This window comes from Lissotriton vulgaris, chromosome 7 (assembly GCF_964263255.1).
Source record: "Lissotriton vulgaris chromosome 7, aLisVul1.2, whole genome shotgun sequence".
NCBI lineage: Eukaryota > Metazoa > Chordata > Amphibia > Caudata > Salamandridae > Lissotriton > Lissotriton vulgaris.
Window position 1 is genome coordinate 690,834,935 of NC_141695.1, and position 23,602 is coordinate 690,858,536.

A 23,602-nucleotide genomic window follows, 5' to 3' on the forward strand; every position below is an offset into this window, starting at 1 on the left:
CACCGTGAAAACTCCTCATTTCATCACTGCGCCTTTACCCTCTACATGGTGTTCCTACCCCCAGCTATTCTCACCAGGAGCAGTGGCTTCTGGGAGTTGAAGTGTTTTTGAGCCACTACGGATCTACAACCATGTGACTTTGGGGTGGAACTCACTTACCTGCCAATCTGGTGGGAGCAGGACACTTAAAGACGTGGGTGGAGTTTAAACGCGGTAGCTGTGGCAACTGAGGAAGGCTTTTCACGCCGAAATGCATCTTGCCTTGCAGTCCTGAATAAACGGCTCACTCTGAATCCCCTTGTGTGGCCTCTTATCCTTTCCTGCTGGAGGGATGTCTTGTGTGGATACAATTCGCGTACTAGCCAGTTGTGCGCAGGAGGCTCCGTTCCACAAAGCAGCAGAAGTTATGCTGGCACCTGCTGTTGAAGCTTGTTCTTTTTCGTCCGAGTTATCGGAACAACTTCTGCTCACCTCTAACGCAAGGTCAGCCAAGGACTCCTGCCAGGTGCAGCTCGTGACTGCACGAGGAGCCGAAGTCACTGTATTGTCGTCTCAAGTCCAGGCTGCTCTGCACTTTAGAGGTTGGAAGAATAAGGGGACCTGAGGGAGCATGTTGGACTTTCATTTACACCGTGAAAACTCCTCATTTCATCACTGCGCCTTTACCCTCTACATGGTGTTCCTACCCCCAGCTATTCTCACCAGGAGCAGTGGCTTCTGGGAGTTGAAGTGTTTTTGAGCCACTACGGATCTACAACCATGTGACTTTGGGGTGGAACTCACTTACCTGCTAATCTGGTGGGAGCAGGACACTTAAAGACGTGGGTGGAGTTTAAACGCGGTAGCTGTGGCAACTGAGGAAGGCTTTTCACGCCGAAATGCATCTTGCCTTGCAGTCCTGAATAAACGGCTCCCTCTGAATCCCCTTGTGTGGCCTCTTATCCTTTCCTGCTGGAGGGGTGTCTTGTGTGGATATAAATATATATATACACATGTGTATATATATATATATATATATATATATATTACCTACTGGCGATAGCCAGTAGGTATATATAGTTAGGATTTTTTCTCTATGGAACTTTTGAAAATTCTATGCCTAATAACTTTGGCGTTTGTGGACGGAATTGGCTGAAATTTTCAGGAAAATGGCACATTTTGTTTCTGAGCAGCTCCTGGAAATTTGGGGGGGGTTCGTCAAGGGGGGGCCGAGAAAAAAGGGGGGTCCCAAAACGCGTTTTTCCCATGTTAATTTCCATAGGGCGGTTGGCCTCACTTTTAGCCTGAACGGCTGAATGGATTTCCACGAAACTTGGCAAAATTGTAGGGACTGTTAGCCCGATGTGCCTTTGCTAGGTCTCAATATAAGTGCTTCAGTGGATTTTGAGAAATTAACGTTTAAAACAAGATATATATCTGTAACAGCGCTCCGGGCTGCGCTCCGGTTCGCGTACTTTTCGCGTATCGGAACTTTGCGAAGCGAAGCTGATTGGCTCTCCGGTGTCTGTCAACATTCTAAACAGTCCGGAGCGGCCGCCATCTTGTCTCTCGGTAGGATCGAGAGACAAGAGGAGGCCAAAACAAAGGGGGAAATGAAGGAAAGGGGGCAAGGTAGACCCCTTCTGACCCCCTAGGATTGATGAGGGGGATATTATAGAGCCACGCGGGGCCCCAAAAAAAAAAAAAAAAAATCTGATTTTTTTCGCCGTAGAGACGCGTCTTGGTACGCGAACCGGGCAGCTAACCGGGCAGCTAACCGGGAAGCTAACCGGCAGTGTAACGGGAGTCTGAGGAGTAGCTGATTGGCTGTCAACATTGTAAACAGTCCGGAGCGGCCGCCATCTTGTCTCTCGGTAGGATCGAGAGACAAGAGGAGACCAAAACAAAGGGGGAAATGAAGGAAAGAGGGCGAGGTAGACCCCTTCTGACCCCATAGGATTGATGAGGGGGATATTATAAAGCCACGCGGGGCCCAAAAAAAAAAAAAAAAAAATCCGATTTTTTTTTCGCCATAGAGACGCGTCTTGGTACGCGAACCGGGCAGCTAACCGGGAAGCTAACCGGCAGTGTAACGGGAGTCTGAGGAGTAGCTAATTGGCTGTCAACATTGTAAACAGTCCGGAGCGGCCGCCATCTTGTCTCTCGGTAGGATCGAGAGACAAGAGGTGGAAAAAAAAAAGGTGTAAATGAATGAAAGGGGTAAGGCAGACCCCTCCTGAACCCCTAGGATTGATGAGGGGGCTATTAAAGTTCCCTGCGGGGCATAAGAAAAAAAAATTGCGATTTTTCGCGGTAAAGGTGCTTCCTGGTACGTTAACCGGGCAGCTAACCGGCAGCGTAACGGGAGTCCGACATATTGTGTTTTTTGAACGTTTGTGATATGTGCACGTGTGGATTTTGTCTAATTAAGGTTAAAAAAATATATATATATATCTTTAAGCGTGTTCTGGCGCGCTTACGTTTTGGGTTTGGTTTGCGCTGCAGAGACGATACGTCACGGTTATGCGATGCATCATGAGGCGTCTCACGGGCTACGTGATACGTCACTTAATAAAGAATATATTTTACAGCTAAAGATATTAGCTTTTAAAAAACCAATGAAATTCACAGAAAAAACCATAGGTTATAGACCATATATAGTTAGGAATTTGCATTTACAAAACCTTGAAAATTCACTGAAAAAACCATAGGTTATAGACCATATATAGTTAGGGATTAGCATTTAAAAAACCTTATTTTATTTGCACAAAACCATTGAAATTCCATATATAGTTAGTTGCACTAACTATATATCGCGGACCCGCAATCCACTGCTAATGATGTCACATATTACATCATTCATGACATGGTCAGTGACATCACTGATGACATCACTGATGACATCTCAAATGACATCACTGATGACATCACTGATGACATCTCAAATGACATCACTGATGACATCACTGACATCTCATTTGACATTACTGATTACATCACTGATGATATCATTTATGTGATAATACATCTTCAGACTCTAATATAACCTTAGATACACTCAGTGTAAACAGGCACTCACAGACTGTCACACATCCATGGAGTTACTCACACACCTAGTCAGTCATGCAAAGAATCAATCACATCTCCATTTCCTCAACTATACAGTTATACACACCTTACTTATTCAAACATATAGTAACACATATTTACTCTCTTATACAATCCTTGATACAAGTTCACAATGATTCATACAGCCACTCACACATTCACTGGCTCTTATGTTCAGTTATTTATATATGTCAACTCTCACATGGAGTGTGTTTTACATATGTACTTACTTTGACATGTAGCACTGAGATATCCATTCACTAACCAATATACTCATGCACACAGTCAACTGTCCATACAGCTGTTTCTACATGCACTTTTGAACCCATACACCTAGGGAATCAACTGCTCACACATCTATGCACAGAGTTATACACCTCCCAGCCACCCACACACATACTCAGTCTCCCATACAAATACTTGGGCAACCATTCAATAACCCATATAGTTACTGATATAGCTACTGATTTAAACATGCAGCAGTTTACAGAACAACATAAATAATGATTGCCAAATTAAGACACTTTAATCACTAACCCATACACTCAGTGAGACACATTTAATCATTCTCTCATACAGTCAGTCATGCACCTACTAAATCCTTCATCCAGACACTTATACATCCACTCATTCTTCAATATGTAAGACATATTTTAACTTTACAGAAACATACAGTCACTGGGTGTTGTCATCAATGATGTCATCAGTGATGTCATCAGTGATGTCATTTGAGATGTCATCAGTGATGTCATCAGTGATGTCACTGACCATGTCATGAATGATGTAATATGTGACATCATTAGCAGTGGATTGCGGGTCCGCGATATATAGTTAGTGCAACTAACTATATATGGAATTTCAATGGTTTTGTGCAAATAAAATAAGGTTTTTTAAATGCTAATCCCTAACTATATATGGTCTATAACCTATGGTTTTTTCAGTGAATATATATATATATATATATATATATATATATATATATATATATGTGTGTGTGTATATATATATATATTCCTTATTCCTTAACTCGTCTTCAGCTCCCACTGCTTCCAGGACAAACAAGCGTGGACCCAGGTATCTTGTGCAATTATTTTATTTTGCCAAATCCGCCATTATGCGTTTCGGGCGATCCCACCCTTGATCACATGACAACTCATCACTAATACTTTTCGCTATTTAAAGTGCAAGTGCAGTTGGCAATTACATGGACATAGAAAAAACACTCTTAGTTCTTCATAACAGTTGGCCACCAAAAAATGATAACATAAATGTCAAATAGTGGCCACTAAAATACTATACCCCATCAGATTCGGAAGGTATAACAGTATATATCAAAATATATATATATATAAATATATATATATATCCAAAAGTCCAACTTTGCTCATTAAGAGAAGCCACGAGGTGAGTGAAGCATTTCCACATTTATTAACAGGCAGCTGCATGCAGGCGAGCACAGGACAGCAAACCACCAAAGTTTTCTGCGCCAGACCGGTTTCGGGATAATCAACCCTTTCTCAATGGCGTTCTGTTTGTGAATGCCGGTATTTCTTCGTGCACTGAATTTCAAGAGAACCTGCCTTGGTGGGCGTGGCTGTGTGAGCAGCCTCCTGGGTCTTGTAGTGCCACGATGTTTTTCTCAGTGAGTCCGTATTCACAGCAGGAAAATAAAATGAAATGAAGCCCATGTGGGTTTGGTGTTGTATCTTGCTAAAACGCCTGATGTCCTTCTCAGCTGTCTTGGGGCACCCACCTCCCTAGAGTAATGACACCTTGTGGCATCATTACAGGTCCGCAGCGCGGCAGGCTTCTCACACGACCGAGCACAGCCGTTTTTAAATCCAAAAGTCCAAGTTTGCTCATTAAGAGAAGCCACGAGGTGAGTGAAGCATTTCCACATTTATTAACAGGCAGCTGCATGCAGGCGAGCACAGGACAGCAAACCACCAAAGTTTTCTGCGCCAGACCGGTTTCGGGATAATCAACCCTTTCTCAATGGCGTTCTGTTTGTGAATGCCGGTATTTCTTCGTGCACTGAATTTCAAGAGAACCTGCCTTGGTGGGCGTGGCTGTGTGAGCAGCCTCCTGGGTCTTGTAGTGCCACGATGTTTTTCTCAGTGAGTCCGTATTCACAGCAGGAAAATAAAATGAAATGAAGCCCATGTGGGTTTGGTGTTGTATCTTGCTAAAACGCCTGATGTCCTTCTCAGCTGTCTTGGGGCACCCACCTCCCTAGAGTAATGACACCTTGTGGCATCATTACAGGTCCGCAGCGCGGCAGGCTTCTCACACGACCGAGCACAGCCGTTTTTAAATCCAAAAGTCCAAGTTTGCTCATTAAGAGAAGCCACGAGGTGAGTGAAGCATTTCCACATTTATTAACAGGCAGCTGCATGCAGGCGAGCACAGGACAGCAAACCACCAAAGTTTTCTGCGCCAGACCGGTTTCGGGATAATCAACCCTTTCTCAATGGCGTTCTGTTTGTGAATGCCGGTATTTCTTCGTGGAGCACAGCAGGAAAATAAAATGAAATGAAGCCCATCATTTTATTTTCCTGCTGTGAATACGGACTCACTGAGAAAAACATCGTGGCACTACAAGACCCAGGAGGCTGCTCACACAGCCACGCCCACCAAGGCAGGTTCTCTTGAAATTCAGTGCACAAAGAAATACCGGCATTCACAAACAGAACGCCATTGAGAAAGGGTTGATTATCCCGAAACCGGTCTGGCGCAGAAAACTTTGGTGGTTTGCTGTCCTGTGCTCGCCTGCATGCAGCTGCCTGTTAATAAATGTGGAAATGCTTCACTCACCTCGTGGCTTCTCTTAATGAGCAAACTTGGACTTTTGGATTTAAAAACGGCTGTGCTCGGTCGTGTGAGAAGCCTGCCGCGCTGCGGACCTGTAATGATGCCACAAGGTGTCATTACTCTAGGGAGGTGGGTGCTCCAAGACAGCTGAGAAGGACATCAGGCGTTTTAGCAAGATACAACACCAAACCCACATGGGCTTCATTTCATTTTATTTTCCTGCTGTGAATACGGACTCACTGAGAAAAACATCGTGGCACTACAAGACCCAGGAGGCTGCTCACACAGCCACGCCCACCAAGGCAGGTTCTCTTGAAATTCAGTGCACGAAGAAATACCGGCATTCACAAACAGAACGCCATTGAGAAAGGGTTGATTATCCCGAAACCGGTCTGGCGCAGAAAACTTTGGTGGTTTGCTGTCCTGTGCTCGCCTGCATGCAGCTGCCTGTTAATAAATGTGGAAATGCTTCACTCACCTCGTGGCTTCTCTTAATGAGCAAACTTGGACTTTTGGATATATATATATATATATATATATATATATATGCTGTACATGCTGCAGATTCACTCCTTCTGACTGCAATGTCTTGAGTGAACCTCAAGAAGAAGGTTTGATTACATGTTTCAACAAATATCATAGTATTGGGAACTTAGACTCTGTGACAAAAGTTGGTTGGTTCTATTTCTGTTGATTACACCACATGCCAACCTCAATCTAGGGCAAATCATTGGTAACTGGGGGCTTAACTACATCAAAATTATATTACTGTAACTGAATGTGGAGGAGATAGCCATGTCATGTATTTGTTATTACAATACAATTGTGTTAGTCATATACATACTTATTACAAAATCAATAAGGTATGTTTAAAGAGTACGTGACAAGAATTACAACTGGAGTTCTAAACATTTGAATATGCATAGCTCAATATTTAATAAGAGGATAATGTAATTGTTCACATTAATTTGCCTTGGAAACACATTATGATGTGGTCAACGTGAATGGTTCCATTTGATATGGGTGATAGCTCTTACTGCAGATTTTCTTTTAACATTGCTGGGAGGGACATTGGAAAAGAATGGGGACCATGCTGTTACAACGGAGTGTGTAATTATCAATAGCAGTACTACGATTTCATAATTACTCAATATTACCAGGCATAAGGCTTTCTAAACTTGTTCTTTTCAAAATGTCATTGTTTTAGTTTGTTTCCTAGTTCTCAGACCAGAGTTTAGAAAATACATTGCCCATCCATGTTCGTTTCAGAGCATAAATTGGAAAATAGTGAAATGCTATTGCGAAGAAACTTGGAGGAAGGTTATTAAAGAGCACAATTTTTGCAGTGTAGTCATGCCAACAGCATAGCATATTTCATCCTTCGCCCACAATGAACCCGACTCAAGAAGAGACATTTGTTATTTGAGTCTTTTAATGCAGATTTTCACCTTCACAAAATGTTTACACGGGTGCTACAACTTGGATATTGCATATATTTATATTAACTTTGTGCTGTTCGATACTGATAATAAAAAATATATATTTTTCAGAACCTGTCTCCAAGCCAAAGCTCTACTCAGATACATCGCTGACAGCTGTAGGATGGAACAAAACACTGTGTTGTCTCTCAGACAAGGGATCTTTACCCATTAACTACTCCTTCTTCAATGGAAACATATTTCTATCCGTGATTACCAGAAATAACAGACATCCTGCTACGCTGACTTACAATCTAAATTCTTCCAGTGCTTATTGGAACTATAAATGCAAAGCTGAAAACATGCTTTCCAAACTATATAGTGACTTTTTCTCATTTACAGTGGCAGGTATGTATGCACAGTCTAAGTTATTTTATTTAAAAAATATTTTATAGTACAAACTCTTAAAAGTTAGAATATGCTAAAGTGAATTGTAACATAAGTGTGAAACAGCGACTGATTGAATTTTTCTTGATGCCTTTTCTTTTATCAGATCACCCCTACTTCACTTAAAATGTTGTATCTTCTTTGTGCCCACATGTGTAGATTCCATTAAGAAAATGGGGTATGACCCAGCAAAGTCAAAGGACCTGGGTATCGGATAGTATAGAGAACAAAAGCGGTCCTAGACGCAATTTATTCAGCACTGAGATAAAGCAGGTTATTAACAGTCACTGGCATTTAGTTGCAAACGAAATTGGTATACCGGAACCCCCGATGCATGCGTTCCGCAAGGGAAGGAGTGTGAGGGATTTTGTGATCCAATCAATCCTTCCAAAAAAGAGTATGGAGAGTCAGACCACACTCTGGAATATACCTCCAATAGAAGGACATCACAAATGCGGGTCCTGTAAGGCTTGTACCATGACTGTGGAACTGAAAAGATTTGCATACAATGAACACAACCATGTGCTACAACATCACACTAATTGCAATTCCATGGGAGTCATCTATGCTATCCTCTGCTCATGTGGTTTCATGTACATAGGGCAGACGGTACAGAAGGTCAAAACATGTATTTTGCAGCATTGCAGTCGAGTACGCTGTAGGGTACAGGGGGCCCCCCAGTGGAACATTTTGTGAAGTTTGATCACCCCCCTGAGAGTATCAAATGATGGGTAATCGAGAAGGTTACCAAGAAGCCACGTGGTGGTAATTTTGCCAGCGTATTGAGCACCCGTGAGTGCAAATGGATGCATGTATTTGACACAATAAGCAGAGGCCTTAACGAATATAAAGAGGTCACTAGACAAATGGCCTCTTTACATAATGATTGACTGTGTTTGACATGAACCCCCCCTGTATGGGTACATATATTGCTGATGTGAGTGCTTGCTTACTTACAATGATATGTATAGCATTACCTTGACATTGTTTGAGGATGTGCTGACAAGTTTTCATAATACAATTTTCATGATGTTAAGATTGTTTGTATCACAGGGCTCTGTGATTGTGTGTCTTTGCATCGGCCATTGTTTTTTAACCTGAATATGTATATCTAACTTGAATATGTATATATCTTTCATGTACGCATACCGAGTAGTATTCGTCATGAGCCCTCGCTTTTACACTGGATTTGTAAATACAGTTCACATGCTCTCGGAGCATGCCTCTCACTTAGCTCAACCAGGTAGTCATCATTAATGTTGTTTTGTTATTTTATGCAACTTTGATTTTGTCTGTTATTCTGTGTCACAAATAAACCTTTGGGCACCTCTGTTTTCAAACTCCTATCGGCACTTTTTTGCCCTTAACACCCGTGTTACAAGCCCAACTGTTATTTTTTTATTTTTTTATTTTTTTTGTCCTCATCTTGCGATATCTGTATGAGTACGGAGTATCAGGTGTGTGCCTCTGGTTCTTTTCCGACACTGCCCCTCGATCTCTCTTGTGTGGGGAGTATTTAACTTCCTCCTATTGGATGTTTTTGAGGAGTTTCCTTTACCTGCTACATACCATTACTTCTGATTTGGATCGGGGGGAGCTAGCCATCTTGACTACTCGACAAGTATCATACTTGTCCACCAGAAGAAGTATCACATTAATCATCGGACTTACATTTAGATCTTATTTAGGGTTTAAGAAGCTTTCAAAACTTTCCCAGAATTTAAATCTCTTACTTGCATTTCCTATTCTGTCTAGTTTGTTAATTCTTATGGCTGAATTCAACCAATCTGCATGGGTTGGGCTAGCAGATCCTATCCATTTAATACAAATTTCCCTCCTTGCAAGAACTATTAATACAAAGAGGAGGTTTTCTTGCCCTTTTGTGAGCCCCCCCCCCCCATTTCCTGAGTCTACAATCCCAAAAAGTGTTAGAATTGTACTTACAGTTAGTTGCTTGGACAGGATAGTGCTCAGGGTCTTACCAACTTGGTCCCAAAATTCTTCTAGTCGGGGGCAGGTTTTAAACATATGGATGTCGTCTGCTCTTTCCTCTCCGCATTTTGGACATTTCTTTATTCCTGCATTTTTAAATTTGGAAAGCTTTCTTGGTGTCCAGTATGCCCGGTGAATTGTGTACAGATGGTTCCTTTTCAAGGCTGCGGATTTCAGAGTTGACCAACACTTTGCCACGGATTTTTCCCAGATTAGATCAAGATCTGCTGTTAATATGTCTTTTCCCCATATTTGTATTTCTATGTTGCAGCTTATATCATTAGCCATTATCAGAGCCCAGTACCATTTCGCCACTTCTTTTGGTATTCGTATTGTTTTAACCATATCGCGTTCTACTTTGTCAATACCTTTGTTTACACCGGGTAAAGTCTTGAACCAACTTGAAATTTGATAGAATTTGAATTTGGATAGTGTATGGTTTGTCAACTCTTGAAGCTCTGACCAAGATTTCAAATTGGATCCGTTTAGTATTTGCCCCCAGTACTTTACGTTGGCTTTTTTTATTGGAAGTGCAAGTATGTCTTTGAGGCAATCTGGGGTTCCAGGCGAGTCCCAAATGGGAGCCCATTTGCTATAGTATGATATTTTCAAAATACCTCTTATTTGTGTCCACAACTTTGCTGCATCCCTTAGAGTCTTAAGTTTTATTTTTTTGAAGTACTTTGGGTGTCCAAATTTAAACAGTATATGATCGTCTGATTTTGTGATTGCTTGTAAGTAGGATGGATAATAGTCGTGGCTTTTTAGTAGTACTCTGATATTCTTGAATTGGAAAGCTCTGCAGTATTCCACCAGGTCTGGGCTGGCTAGCCCTCCATCTTTCTTCCCCCTCCTGATTTTTTTCCAAGCAATCCTCGTGCTTTTTGCGGCCCATATGAAGCTTGTGATGTCTCTCTGTGCTCGTGCTAGCTCAGTTTTTCCAAATTCTAATGGTATTGCGTTAAATAGGAAAGTGAACTTTGGCAGGATGGTCATCTTGATTATATTTGACCTCCCTATCAAACTTAATGGTAAAGAGGCCCAAGCCTCAAGCAATTTTCTTACATCTCCGGCTACCTTGTTCAAATTGCGCTGTGGAATCTTCCCTATATCGTTATTCACTAGGATTCCTAGATATCTGATTTCTTTTTTTAAGCTGTTACTTTGAAAGGAAGTATTCCATGTCATGATCTCCGTTTTCGTTTGGTTTACAAGGTATCCTGAGACTTTCCCAAATGTTTCTATAGTTTTCCCGATTGGATCCTTGGCTCTTAAGTAGTCATCCGTAAAGATCATTAAGTCATCTGCATATAGTGCGATTTTCTTCTCCCATGTGCGGTGTTTAAACGGAGTGATGTTTTTGTTATTTCTTAGTTTATTCGCTAGTGGTTCAATGTATAGATTGAATAACAAAGGAGAAAGGGGACAACCCTGTCTCGTTCCTCTGCTTATCTTTATATTTTCTGTGAGATTACCATTTATTAGAACCTTAGATCTTGGATCCTTATAAATTTGCTTTATCGTATGTATAAAGTTTGATCCTATGTTGTTGTTATCCATAACTTTCTCAAGGAAGGCCCAGTTGACCCTATCGAAAGCCTTGGCGGCATCAACAGTGAGTATGGTGAGAGGAGTTTTCTCATGTGTTGCGATATCTATTGCAGTTAGTAATTCATGAGTGACATCATGTAGGTTTCTCCCTTTGATGAACCCTTTTTGATCCTGATGTAACAAATTTGGCAATACTTTCCCTAATCGGGCTGCCAAGATTTTTGCAAATATTTTATAGTCAGCATTCAGCAATGATATTGGGCGATACGATTCGTATTTGGCGGGATTCTTTCCGGGTTTCAGGATAATTGTAATTAAGGCATCGTTCCAAGAGTCAGGTATAGCTTTATGATGTATAAGGATTGTATTGATTAATTTGGTCAGATGAGGACATATAGAGTCATTTAGTATCATGTAAAGTTCATTCGGTAATGCATCAGGTCCTGCTGCTTTTCCTTTTTTCAAGCTTTTAATGGCCTCCGCCACTTCGTCTTCGAGGACTTCTTTTTCCAAACCTTCTCTTTCATCTTCTGTTAGTTTTAAAAGCGCAGCATTTTCCAAATAGGAGTTGATCTTTTCATCTGATGGATTTATATCCTCCGTATAAAGCTCTTTAAAGAATTTCCAAAATTCTTGCCTGATAATATTTTCGTCTGAGTTTGGAACAGTTTGACCGTCCGGAATTATGCTTCCCACTTTATTTCTTGCCAAGTCCGTTTTAAGTTTCCATGCCAACCATTTACCACAACCTTCGCCATATTCGTGCCTTGCTAGTTTGCTGGAGTCCCATTTTTTTTTCAATCTATCTTCCAAGATGTGATCGATTTTATCTTTAGTCTCAGTTTTTCTTTTTGAAAGTTCTAGTTTCTTTACCTCCTCTCGTTCCATAGAAATAGCGATATCTAAGGAGTTAATAGTACTTTCTAAATCTGAGATCTCTTGTTTTAATTGCTTGTTTTTGCGAGCCCCTAGACTCAGAAGTTTGCCCCTTATAACGGCTTTAAAGGTGTCCCAAGTTATTTGTTCTGTGGTACCTGAGGCATTTAGTTCAAAAAAGTTATTTGTTTCACTTTTCAATTCTCTTATTAACTGGTCGTCTTGTAGCAAGGCTCTCTCGACTGTGAATCTACTTTCCGTTATTTTCACTGTGACTTGTAGTGCTAATTGTACTGCCGAATGATCTGACAAGTGAGCTGGTAGGTGAGATACTTTATCTACGTTCTTTATTAATTCCTAATTGATCAAGAAGTAATCGATCCTAGATTTATGCCCCAGTTTTTTATTATGCAGGGTGAATGGGTGGGTTTTTTCTCCTTTCACTTTCCAAATGTCTACTAGGTCGAGATCTCTTTTGTAGATCCCTATCCATTCTCTCATTTTTTTCAAGTTAGACTGTCTCCCTGGTGGTGATCTGTCTAATTTTAGATCCAGCACTAAATTGAAGTCACCTCCCAGTATTATGGGAGAGGTGGCTAGTAACAACTGCGAGTATAATTTTCCCAAAGGATCGGCATCATCCAAGTTGGGCCCATAGTAACCTGCAATGGTGAAAGGAGAGTTTCCTATTTTAATGCTAGCTATGGCCCATCTACCTTTACTGTCTACTTCTAATGAAGTTACAGTTGCTTTTAAGGTTTTTTTAAGTATTATCGCAATTCCCTTAATGTTACACTGTTGTGTAGTGCATACAAGGGTGTCTACCCACCCTAAGTTCATGATTATTTGATCCCATTCTTCTTTTAAGAGATGAGTTTCTTGTAGAATTATTATCTCACTTTTTTCGCCCAACTGTTATTTTGGAAGCATGGAGCGCTGACGCTCGCGGATGGGGGACTTTTATTTTGGTGCTGGAGACGCGCGTCACGTCTCCTGTGGGCGTGCACGCCACGCGCGAGGAGTATATCAGGCTGTATGCGATTGCCTTTGGGTTGTCCAGTACACCAGCATTCCTTTAGGATTCAGACAATTACGTTGTACAGGTACGAGGAGTGAGTGTGTGTGTTTCTTACAGGTGAAGAAGTCAACATGACCTATTTGGAGGCATTGAGTGATGGGCATTAGTTAATCAGTGCCTTTGGTTTGTTTGTTTATCCAGAACCACACCATGGAATTAAGGACCGGTTGGTTTTGCTAATTAATACATCTTCTTAGGCTGCCTGTATCAAGATTCACCCTTTGGTGAGTGTTTTTTTAATCTTAGGGGCCGTTTATGTTATTGTATGTGTTGTCATATATGTTGGACATTATTCTTATTTTGTCCACGTGTTTGTTTCTAGCGATTGGAATACATTTCGTTTTGTGACCTCTCCATTCATGGATGAGATATTGACTAGTTGAATAAATGTGGAACTTTGGAGCACACCATTTATTGGTGAATGCTTCTGCTTTTATTATTTGAACAATACACACAGGCATTGTGTATTTTGTTAGCTTAGGTGCTTAATAATTGATTTATGAGCATTGAGCCTTATGCCTTTTTTGTCTATAGGTGACCAACCTCATTGCTTGGGCGTTTTTTCTTACTGAAGTCTAGGTAAGGTACCCATCCCTTTGACTGGGTGTTCTCAGTGGTTTTACTCCATAGATTTTGTTTGACTGTTGGTATGGGTTTTTTCCCCCCAGGTCCCCCCACCCTCTGTCTGTCCTGAGGAAGACCCGTAGCTGAGGTGCTGATCCTCCCTCTGCAGCGTTAGGGTCGAAACGTCGACGATCTCCCCCCATCTTTGACGCCTGCACCCCTTCCCCGTCCTCACCCTGAAAGACATTCCGCCCGATTCATGACCCTAAATTGCGCTCGCAAGGGGCCGGATTCTGAGAATCCGGCCCTTTGCGAGAGCGATTTTTGCATTTGGGATTCAGCATCCCAAATGCAAAAATCGCTAATTGCGATGTCGCAAATGTGCGAGGAATTACATTTAAGGAATCTCTATTAGAGATTCCTTAAATGCAATTCAACATCTAATTTAAATTTGCGAATTCGCAATTTCTTGCCGCAATTTACCGCGAGGTCAGACCTCGCGGTAAATTGCGAAAACTCAGAAAAATGCATTTAAATGCATTTTTCTGAGTTGCATGTTACACACACACATGTCCTTTGGACATGTGTGTGTGCAACACCTGTGTGAAATTTCATTTGAGGGGTGCTACAGGGTGTCCTGTGGACACCCCTGGCACCCTTCAAATCGCAATCTTATTTGCGATTAGCTAATTGCTAATCGCAAATAAGGAATACTCCCCATTCATTCCTATGGGCCTTTTGGCCCATAGGAATGAATGGCGAGTTATTCCTTATTTGCGATTAGCAATTTGCTAATCGCAAATAAGGAATCAGTAGGAATCGCATTTTATTATGCGATTCCTACATGATTACCGTTTTGCGAGTCCTTAATAGCGAATCGCTATGATTCGCTATTAGGGGCTCGCAAAACGGCCCGTTGATGAATCAGGCTGCATGAACAAATTGTATGATTGATATACCTGGGGCAGGCTCAACACTAAGGGAATAGTACCTTAGTTTCTCTAATCATTGGATTATCCTTTCATTTATTCTCTCTCTTCACTTGAGCACATACTTTTACACTTTCTACTGCACCTGGCAGAACTCTCCCAACCTCTTGATTTTTAATAATTATGTATATATGTATATGAAATAAATTGTGAATTTAATTGCCATATACTTTTGTATGCAGAATTTTTGTGTTGTGGGTATCATCCATAAGACTAAAAACGCATTTGGTTTTCTCTGTTGCCTTTTCTCCTTATTTTTCAGGATTAAATCCGAAGAACCAACTCAGATTCATAATGAGTAGTACACTTAAATGTGCTAAATAAATTGTGTCTAGGACCACTTTTGTTCTCTATACTACACATGTGTAGATTCGGCATGAAAACATGGCATTAACAATGTTTTTCTAGGATTACACATGGAAAATTGCAATACATACTGGTTTCTAGGAGTAAACAGTTTTGTAGATTCCTGAATTTACTGAAATTAATAACGTTCCTAATAAATGAGTCCCTCAAACACAAAAATATAATACATACCTCTCAAAATCACAAACCAAACTTAACAATAATGTCATCAACTCAACCCCACAGCCAGCATGCTATTTTGTATCCTCACAATACTACCTCAGTGTTCACTTGTTCACTAGACCTTTTGAAAAACTGATGTAAATTTGATGCTCTTGTCTAACACTTCATACTGCTTAACAATATCCATTTCTTCATAACATACAATGACACAAAAAACGATATAAATCAAATTTGCTACCAGAATTTGTGCCTCACAACTAAACCCTTCACCCTACTCATACGGTTTACTCTCTCAAAAGAGAACAGCCTCACCAGGAAGACTCTTAACTCTCAAATCCAGGATCTGAAAAACAACTTCTTTCAAAAGCAATTGAAGCTCATTGTTAAACTGAATATGCTCAACTACATATAAAACACCTTCAACTCCATCATCTATCTCAAAAAGTTCAACTGATAAGGATTTTGTGTGACCCCTATCATCTCATCACCTACTAGTCTACAACTACTCTTATACTTATGGACGTAGTTAACCTACCCTCACCATCTACATTTGTGCCTTCCAAAAATTGACCCATCTACATGAAGCTCTTAGCACACAAACCACTACAATCTAAAACATAGAACCTTCTTCTGGAAGAGGTAAATAGCACACAAAAAGAAAATTCGAATGCCTCAGGATTCTTATTCCAATTACACTAGACCTTGAATGCCCAATGACACAACAGGAGTGTCATTCAGAAATCAAGGCACCATACACAATTTCAGACCATCAATAGTAAAGCTCTTCTATGTGCCCAAAACATAGACGTACTGTTTCTGCTAGAGAAAGGATCTACCAGACTATTGTTCATGGATATATTTCCTTCCACTATTATGTCATCCACTGCGACATAAAAGACAAAAGAATAGTAGAGTAGCCATCTTTCACAAAACTCTCACATTCCAAACTCCACATCATCTTACTTTCCAGGGCCTCAAAATGTGCTTACAATAAACTTTATCCATCACCCCCGAAAGAAATCTGCCACTTTTAAAGAACTTAATTGAATATGCTATAAAACAACTACTAACAGCAAACATTTTGTACCAAAAGGTGATCTGAACCTGGTTTGGGATGTTAAGTACGACAAGCAATTGACTTACTCCGACATTTCAAACAACAACCCAAAGCAAAAAGGATGCACATTATCGTATCGTAGTAGTCCTAAGCACCTCATAGCAGATTAAAAGAAACATTGCCTCTACTTTCTCTCACTGTCGACAGTGGCGTCACTATAGGGGTGCGGGGGGTGCGGACCGCACCGGGTGTCACCCCATCATGGGGTGACACCAAACTGGTTAATTATGCTGCCTGGCTCCAGCGCTGACTTGGTGTGGGGGCACCATGTTCAACGCTTTAAAAGCACCGGATGCCGCATACTTAGTTTGTCCCTGCAATAAAAATGACGACTCCAGTGATTAATGTTCTTCCTGGAGAGAGTCCGGAGCCTTTTCTACTGAAAGTATTGACAGATCGTAGGGCAGAGGTTTAACATGCCTGCTGCAAAGTGCGTATCCCATTAACATCAAAAGTGCATATAATAAAAAAATAGGTCAATGGGTTACCAGTTTGGTCTGAGATCCTTTTCTTACTTTCAGTTTATAAGTTAAAATCTTAATATAGAGCAGTGAGCTATTAACTGTCATCACAAGCTGCAGGCAAACTGCAAGGAAAATATTAAAGCAATATCATTTTTGCCCAGACTTTCTTTGTCCTAATATTGCAAAAGGGTGTCATTTGGGTAAAAATCACTACTTTTTATTAATGAAAACCAGTGGCGTCACTAGGGGGGTGCGGGGGGTGCGGACCACACCGGGTGTCACCCCATCATTGGGTGACACCAAACTGGTTAATTATGCTGCCTGGCTCCAGCGCTGACTTGGTGTGGGGGCACCATGTTCAACGCTTTAAAAGCACCGGATGCCGCATACTTAGTTTGTCCCTGCAATAAAAATGACGACTCCAGTGATTAATGTTCTTCCTGGAGAGAGTCCGGAGCCTTTTCTACTGAAAGTATTGACAGATCGTAGGGCAGAGGTTTAACATGCCTGCTGCAAAGTGCGTATCCCATTAACATCAAAAGTGCATATAATAAAAAAATAGGTCAATGGGTTACCAGTTTGGTCTGAGATCCTTTTCTTACTTTCAGTTTATAAGTTAAAATCTTAATATAGAGCAGTGAGCTATTAACTGTCATCACAAGCTGCAGGCAAACTGCAAGGAAAATATTAAAGCAATATCATTTTTGCCCAGACTTTCTTTGTCCTAATATTGCAAAAGGGTGTCATTTGGGTAAAAATCACTACTTTTATTAATGAAAACCCCTAACAATGGTTTTAAATTTTAAATTCTGAATTCGTGCTTTTCCAGTCCAAGGACTCTTAAACTATACTGCCTACCAGTATAGATGACATGTGACTCCTACCCCTTGCAGATCTCTGTCTTATGTAACATTTCCTATATACTGATTTTCACAGCGATGATTGTCCCTGTGCAATGCATGTGTGATGTAAAAAATGTTGACATCTTAAACTGGCATGAGTGGTGCATGCTATAAAACTAAATGAATCTAAGAGATAGTGGTTATGGAGACTTGAGGGGCACTATCAAATGGTGGTATTATTATTATTATTATTATTATTATTATTATTATTATTAAGTAATTTTATAGAGCGCACAGCTGCCCCAGCAAAGGGGCGTCCTGGCGCTGGAGGCAAAAAGCAGCGGCAGCAAGACTATCATATTAGGAACAGAAACGTTTTGATGGCCCTACGCAAGGGAAGAAGCCCATCCAGACGGCGAATCTGTGCAGGAAGAGAGTTCCACAGCTTGGCGGCCAAAAGGCCAAAAGACCTCCCCCCAGCTCTAGCGCGTTTTACACGAGGGACCACAGCCAACAGCTGCTCCGCAGAACGTAATTGGCGGTTGGGAACATATGGGATCAGTAGCTTAGATAAAATTTCAGGGGATGATAGTTTAAATATTTTAAAAGCTAAGCAAAGCGCTTCAAACTCAATCCTTCTCGGCACGGGCAGCCAATGGAGTTGCTTAATGGCGTCCGACGTAGGGCAAGATCTAGGGAGCCTAAGCAAGACCCGTGCAGCAGCATTTTGGACTCTCTGCAAGCGGTTCACATCCGCCTTGATAGCCCCTAACAAAAGTGAGTTATCGTAGTCTATGCGAGACAGAATGGTGGCCTGAACAATCAGCTGGCATGTGGCCGGATCAAAAAACCCCAGGATAGGTCTAAGGCCGTGTAGGGGCCCGAAACAGGTACCAGCCACAGAAATATTTGTAGAAATAAGTCCTTGGTGTACTTATGAAGGGGTACATTTTTCAGAAAAGGTAGTGATATCTAGACCGTTATGCACTAAAAATTACTTGCTGAGGGAGCATTTTTTCAAGTCATTCAATGGGGTACTGCAAAACCTGGTATGGTACTGCTGTAATTGACGTTCTGATTGGCCAGCCGTAATTTTTTATGAAAATGCTGTGGTGGTCATGTCAGTACTCTGGGAATTTGCCATCTGTGTCCACTGGCGGACTCGGAGCGGAGGAGGTCCATGCGATAAGTCGTGAGGGGGTGACACCATGAGTTACCCGCACCGGGTGACACCAACCCTAGTGACGCCACTGATGAAAACCCCTAACAATGGTTTTAAATTTTAAATTCTGAATTCGTGCTTTTCCAGTCCAAGGACTCTTAAACTATACTGCCTACCAGTATAGATGACATGTGACTCCTACCCCTTGCAGATCTCTGTCTTATGTAACATTTCCTATATACTGATTTTCACAGCGATGATTGTCCCTGTGCAATGCATGTGTGATGTAAAAAATTTTGACATCTTAAACTGGCATGAGTGGTGCGTGCTATAAAACGAAATGAATCTAAGAGATAGTGGTTATGGAGACTTGAGGGGCACTATCAAATGGTGGTGGTATTATTATTATTATTATTATTATTATTATTAAGTAATTTTATAGAGCGCACAGCTGCCCCAGCAAAGGGGCGTCCTGGCGCTGGAGGCAAAAAGCAGCGGCAGCAAGACTATCATATTAGGAACAGAAACGTTTTGATGGCCCTACGCAAGGGAAGAAGCCCATCCAGACGGCGAATCTGTGCAGGAAGAGAGTTCCACAGCTTGGCGGCCAAAAGGCCAAAAGACCTCCCCCCAGCTCTAGCGCGTTTTACACGAGGGACCACAGCCAACAGCTGCTCCGCAGAACGTAATTGGCGGTTGGGAACATATGGGATCAGTAGCTTAGATAAAATTTCAGGGGATGATAGTTTAAATATTTTAAAAGCTAAGCAAAGCGCTTCAAACTCAATCCTTCTCGGCACGGGCAGCCAATGGAGTCGCTTAATGGCGTCCGACGTAGGGCAAGATCTAGGGAGCCTAAGCAAGACCCATGCAGCAGCATTTTGGACTCTCTGCAAGCGGTTCACATCCGCCTTGATAGCCCCTAACAAAAGTGAGTTATCGTAGTCTATGCGAGACAGAATGGTGGCCTGAACGATCAGCTGGCGTGTGGCCGGATAAAAAAACCCCAGGATAGGTCTAAGGCCGTGTAGGGGCCTGAAACAGGTACCAGCCACAGAAATATTTGTAGAAATAAGTCCTTGGTGTGCTTATGAAGGGGTACATTTTTCAGAAAAGGTAGTGATATCTGGACCGTTATGCACTAAAAATTAAAAATTACTTGCTGAGGGAGCATTTTTTCCAGTCATTCAATGGGGTACTGCAAAACCTGGTATGGTACTGCTGTAATTGACGTTCTGATTGGCCAGCCGTAATTTTTTATGAAAATGCTGTGGTGGTCATGTCAGTACTCTGGGAATTTGCCATCTGTGTCCACTGGCGGACTCGGAGCGGAGGAGGTCCATGCGATAAGTCGTGAGGGGGTGACACCATGAGTTACCCGCACCGGGTGACACCAACCCTAGTGACGCCACTGACTGTCGACACATCTAATTTCTTGAAATTCGCAGCTTATGCAACACCAACAGCAACCAAAACCATAGGGGCAGCAACATCTCAAATGTAAGTCTAGATGACCATAACTTAAAAAAACCTCCCTCTTTAAAAAAATAATGCTATCATATTATTCCATTATAGTAGAGCACGCAACTTCTCTTTATCAGCCAATATTGAAAAACGTGTTTCCTGTGAGAAACATGCGCAAAAGTAAAAAAAATCGGGAAATTGGTACGCAATAAAGTTAACTTATGAGAGTAAATTATTGCAATTTATAGAACATAAATGGAAAAAGTCATGCTCAACAAATTAACAAACTTCTAAAAGAAAGCAGGAAAAAGTACAAAGCAAACATGTTTAAACTCAAATCTGAATTCCTGAAAAATCATCTAAAAAACCGTTTAGCCACCTTCAAATACTCCGCATTGTAGTCTGGTGATGTGTTCCCCCACCGCCACTACACCTCCTCCGCGATTTTGGTGGTCCCTCGAAATTAGGCCCAAATTATTTTCAATGGAAAAAAGTTCCTGTGAGAAGTTTTTGACATCATTGGGCCAAGTGGCAATGAATGTGAATTTAGCAGTAATGTTTAATCTGGAGTTTAAATACATCGCGGATTATCTTCAGAGTTTCCAAGCTGCCATCTACAATAGGCTTATCTTTTTAATGTACGTGTAGGACTCTATATAACACAGTCTAGGTCTTTCTGCTTGTCTTGAGACTTCTAAACAAGAAGCAGCAGCTCTCCTCCGGCTCTGGTTCTTCAGACTGCAGACCAGCTGACCCTTGGGTCTCACCTGTATTCCTGCAGTGCTTCATCGAGTGTGAAAGTGCTAGCACTCATCAGCTCCAGAGTTCTATTTCCAGCTCCTGCATCACAGTTCTTTGTTTTGTACCTGATGGACGAATAAGATCTAAGCAAAATGAGTTAGTGTTTAGGGGTTTGGTTTGCATGCATCTTGCTCGTTTCTCAAGTTTACAAATAAAGACTGATTTTGGAACTTGTATTGAAACTGCAGACTTGTATCTAAGAGTTACAGTGCCATTAACTCGGCCTTTGGTACAGCATTCAAAGCTCACCTGGTGCCATGCTGATTGCCAGTGTCGAAGCACCGTAGACACTTATTTCATGTTTAGCATTTTTAGACGTTCATTCTTGTCAAAGAAGTGCAGAGTCTGAGCGGGCCCGCATGAAATCATCAGTTCAGGCAAGCTAAATGAGGAAAGTCATACACAAGTTTCTAGTTGTAGTCACATGCCGCAATTTGCACAAAGAATTCTGGCGGGTGCCTATTGAGTTCATGACAATGGTAGAATACCTTTTAATCTTAGCAAAAATGTAAGTGCTGACCAGGGTGCGTCTTTATTTTAATGGCTCAAGAGCCAAAACGCCTCAGTGCAAGAGACCGGCACTTCATGTGAGCAATGATAGTCCTAGCAATAAAACATGGCTGAAACAGGTTTTAGTTACACTAATATGTGGATCCTATTCTTATTATGCTTCGATGAGATTCCGGCTCTACCAATATTATGTGTTTCCACCAAGTAGCGCTTCGGAACTCCAGAACTTCAGTTTTCATCCCAGGTGTATGGTGTAGTGCTGAAAGGGAATTCCAGAATCTTCCACCGTGAGCACTGCTTAATTTGAGCTGGTGGTTACCAGTAGGGGGTCACCGGCACTCATTTTTAGGGACTAGCCTTTATTTGAACTCTTAAGAAAATTCCCGAGAGCAAGAGAGGCAAAAATACAGAAGTAGGAAGTGAAAGGCGGAAAAAAACTATCACAAAGGGAGAAAGCAGGGGCTACCCACAAGAGTTAGATAAAGAGGCAGAGAGTGTCTGTCAGTGGATTAAAGAGGCCTGAGGGGGATTTAAGATTTCACAGCTTTGTTGCTCATCTCGCTAGCATTGTACAGCGACAGCAGCGGGCTTCTGACTAGAGCTTGGGGCACTGGTACTCATTATTTTGCAAACTAAGCACGACCATGAACGTGTACTAATATAGAGGAATATTATTTTATTATTATCTTTTCATTAGGATTTTTATCAGACCTGTGCAAAGTTGCTTATATTACTTTCATAGCACAATTAAATAGTTGTAGACAGCTGGTTTGTACACTATGCTTTACAGAGACAGCAGGACAAGCCTCCATAGCAAGTATATGATCAGATAGATAGACACAAGGTTAACTGTGCAAAGGTAGACTCATCCTTAGTGAAGTATAATCTGTTTAAACTATTGCCTTTCCCACAGTAGTGGCCTAACATTCAATACACCATATTTAGCATGCAGGATATGACGCGGCTGAGGATGCATACCAACATGAAAGGTGCAAAAAGCAGTACAACAGACATGTTCTCCATCTATCTCTGCAATTCTACTTTCCCCTGCTCACTTGTCACTCGCCCCATGATATTTTGTGGCGGTAGTCGCAAACGAGTGCAGGAGTGGTAGATCCCCATTGTTCTTGTAAAACCAATGACTGCACCATATAGGTTAATGAGTAAAATCTTTTTTATTTAAGTTTTTTTATAAAATCAGATACAATAAAATGGTAACGACTGCAAAATAGGCAAAACAAAAAGTAAATCATTAAAATGTACATTTCATTAGAAAATGTATTCAAAGTACAAATGTCCACTTTCTAAAAAAAATGACATTCTGTTAATTAAACCTGTCGATTTTTCAATGTATCTTTCATATGGAGCTCCACCCAAGCTATAAATTACATAGTGCAAACAATACATTTTTGAGAGAGCCCCTTCAAATATCAGTGTGGCCCCCGCTATTGTTCCTGTTAGATCGGACATCCTTGGCATTGTTTCCCCCAACTCTACCTTCAAGCCTCCTGTTTTCGATGACTTCTTTTTTGCAAGCTTTAGGACTCTGCACACTTTACCAGTGCTAACCAGTACCAAAGTGTTTTTTCTCTCTAATTTAAACATAGTAACATTGGCTTACACCCAACTGGCATATTTAATTTACTTGTGATTCCCTGGTAAAGTGGTACTACATGCACACATGGGCCTGTAAATTAAATGCTACTAGTGTATTAGTGAGCATGTGGCACCCACTTAAGTAGTCCTTTAAACATATCTCAAGCCTGCCACTGCAGCATATGTGTTCAGTTTTAAACTGCCATTTCGACTTGGAAAAATAAACCTTTTGCAGGCCTAAAACCTTCCTTTTTAATACAAACAAGTTACCCCTAGGGCAGGCTCTTATCAGCCCATAGGGCAGG

The 23,602-nt window shown here is 41.3% G+C and overlaps 1 protein-coding gene across 3 annotated transcripts in view; it reads left to right on the forward strand.

The window, feature by feature from the left end:
- The window catches only part of MILR1 (mast cell immunoglobulin like receptor 1), a 228,945-nt gene that overhangs the window by 47,827 nt on the left and 157,516 nt on the right, over positions 1-23,602 (forward strand). For all 3 annotated transcript variants that reach the window (XM_086930915.1, XM_086930916.1, XM_086930917.1), the window contains one exon: positions 7,449-7,724. In XM_086930915.1, the coding sequence (XP_086787041.1) occupies positions 7,449-7,724 (276 nt within the window). The remainder of the gene's footprint in view (positions 1-7,448; positions 7,725-23,602) is intronic.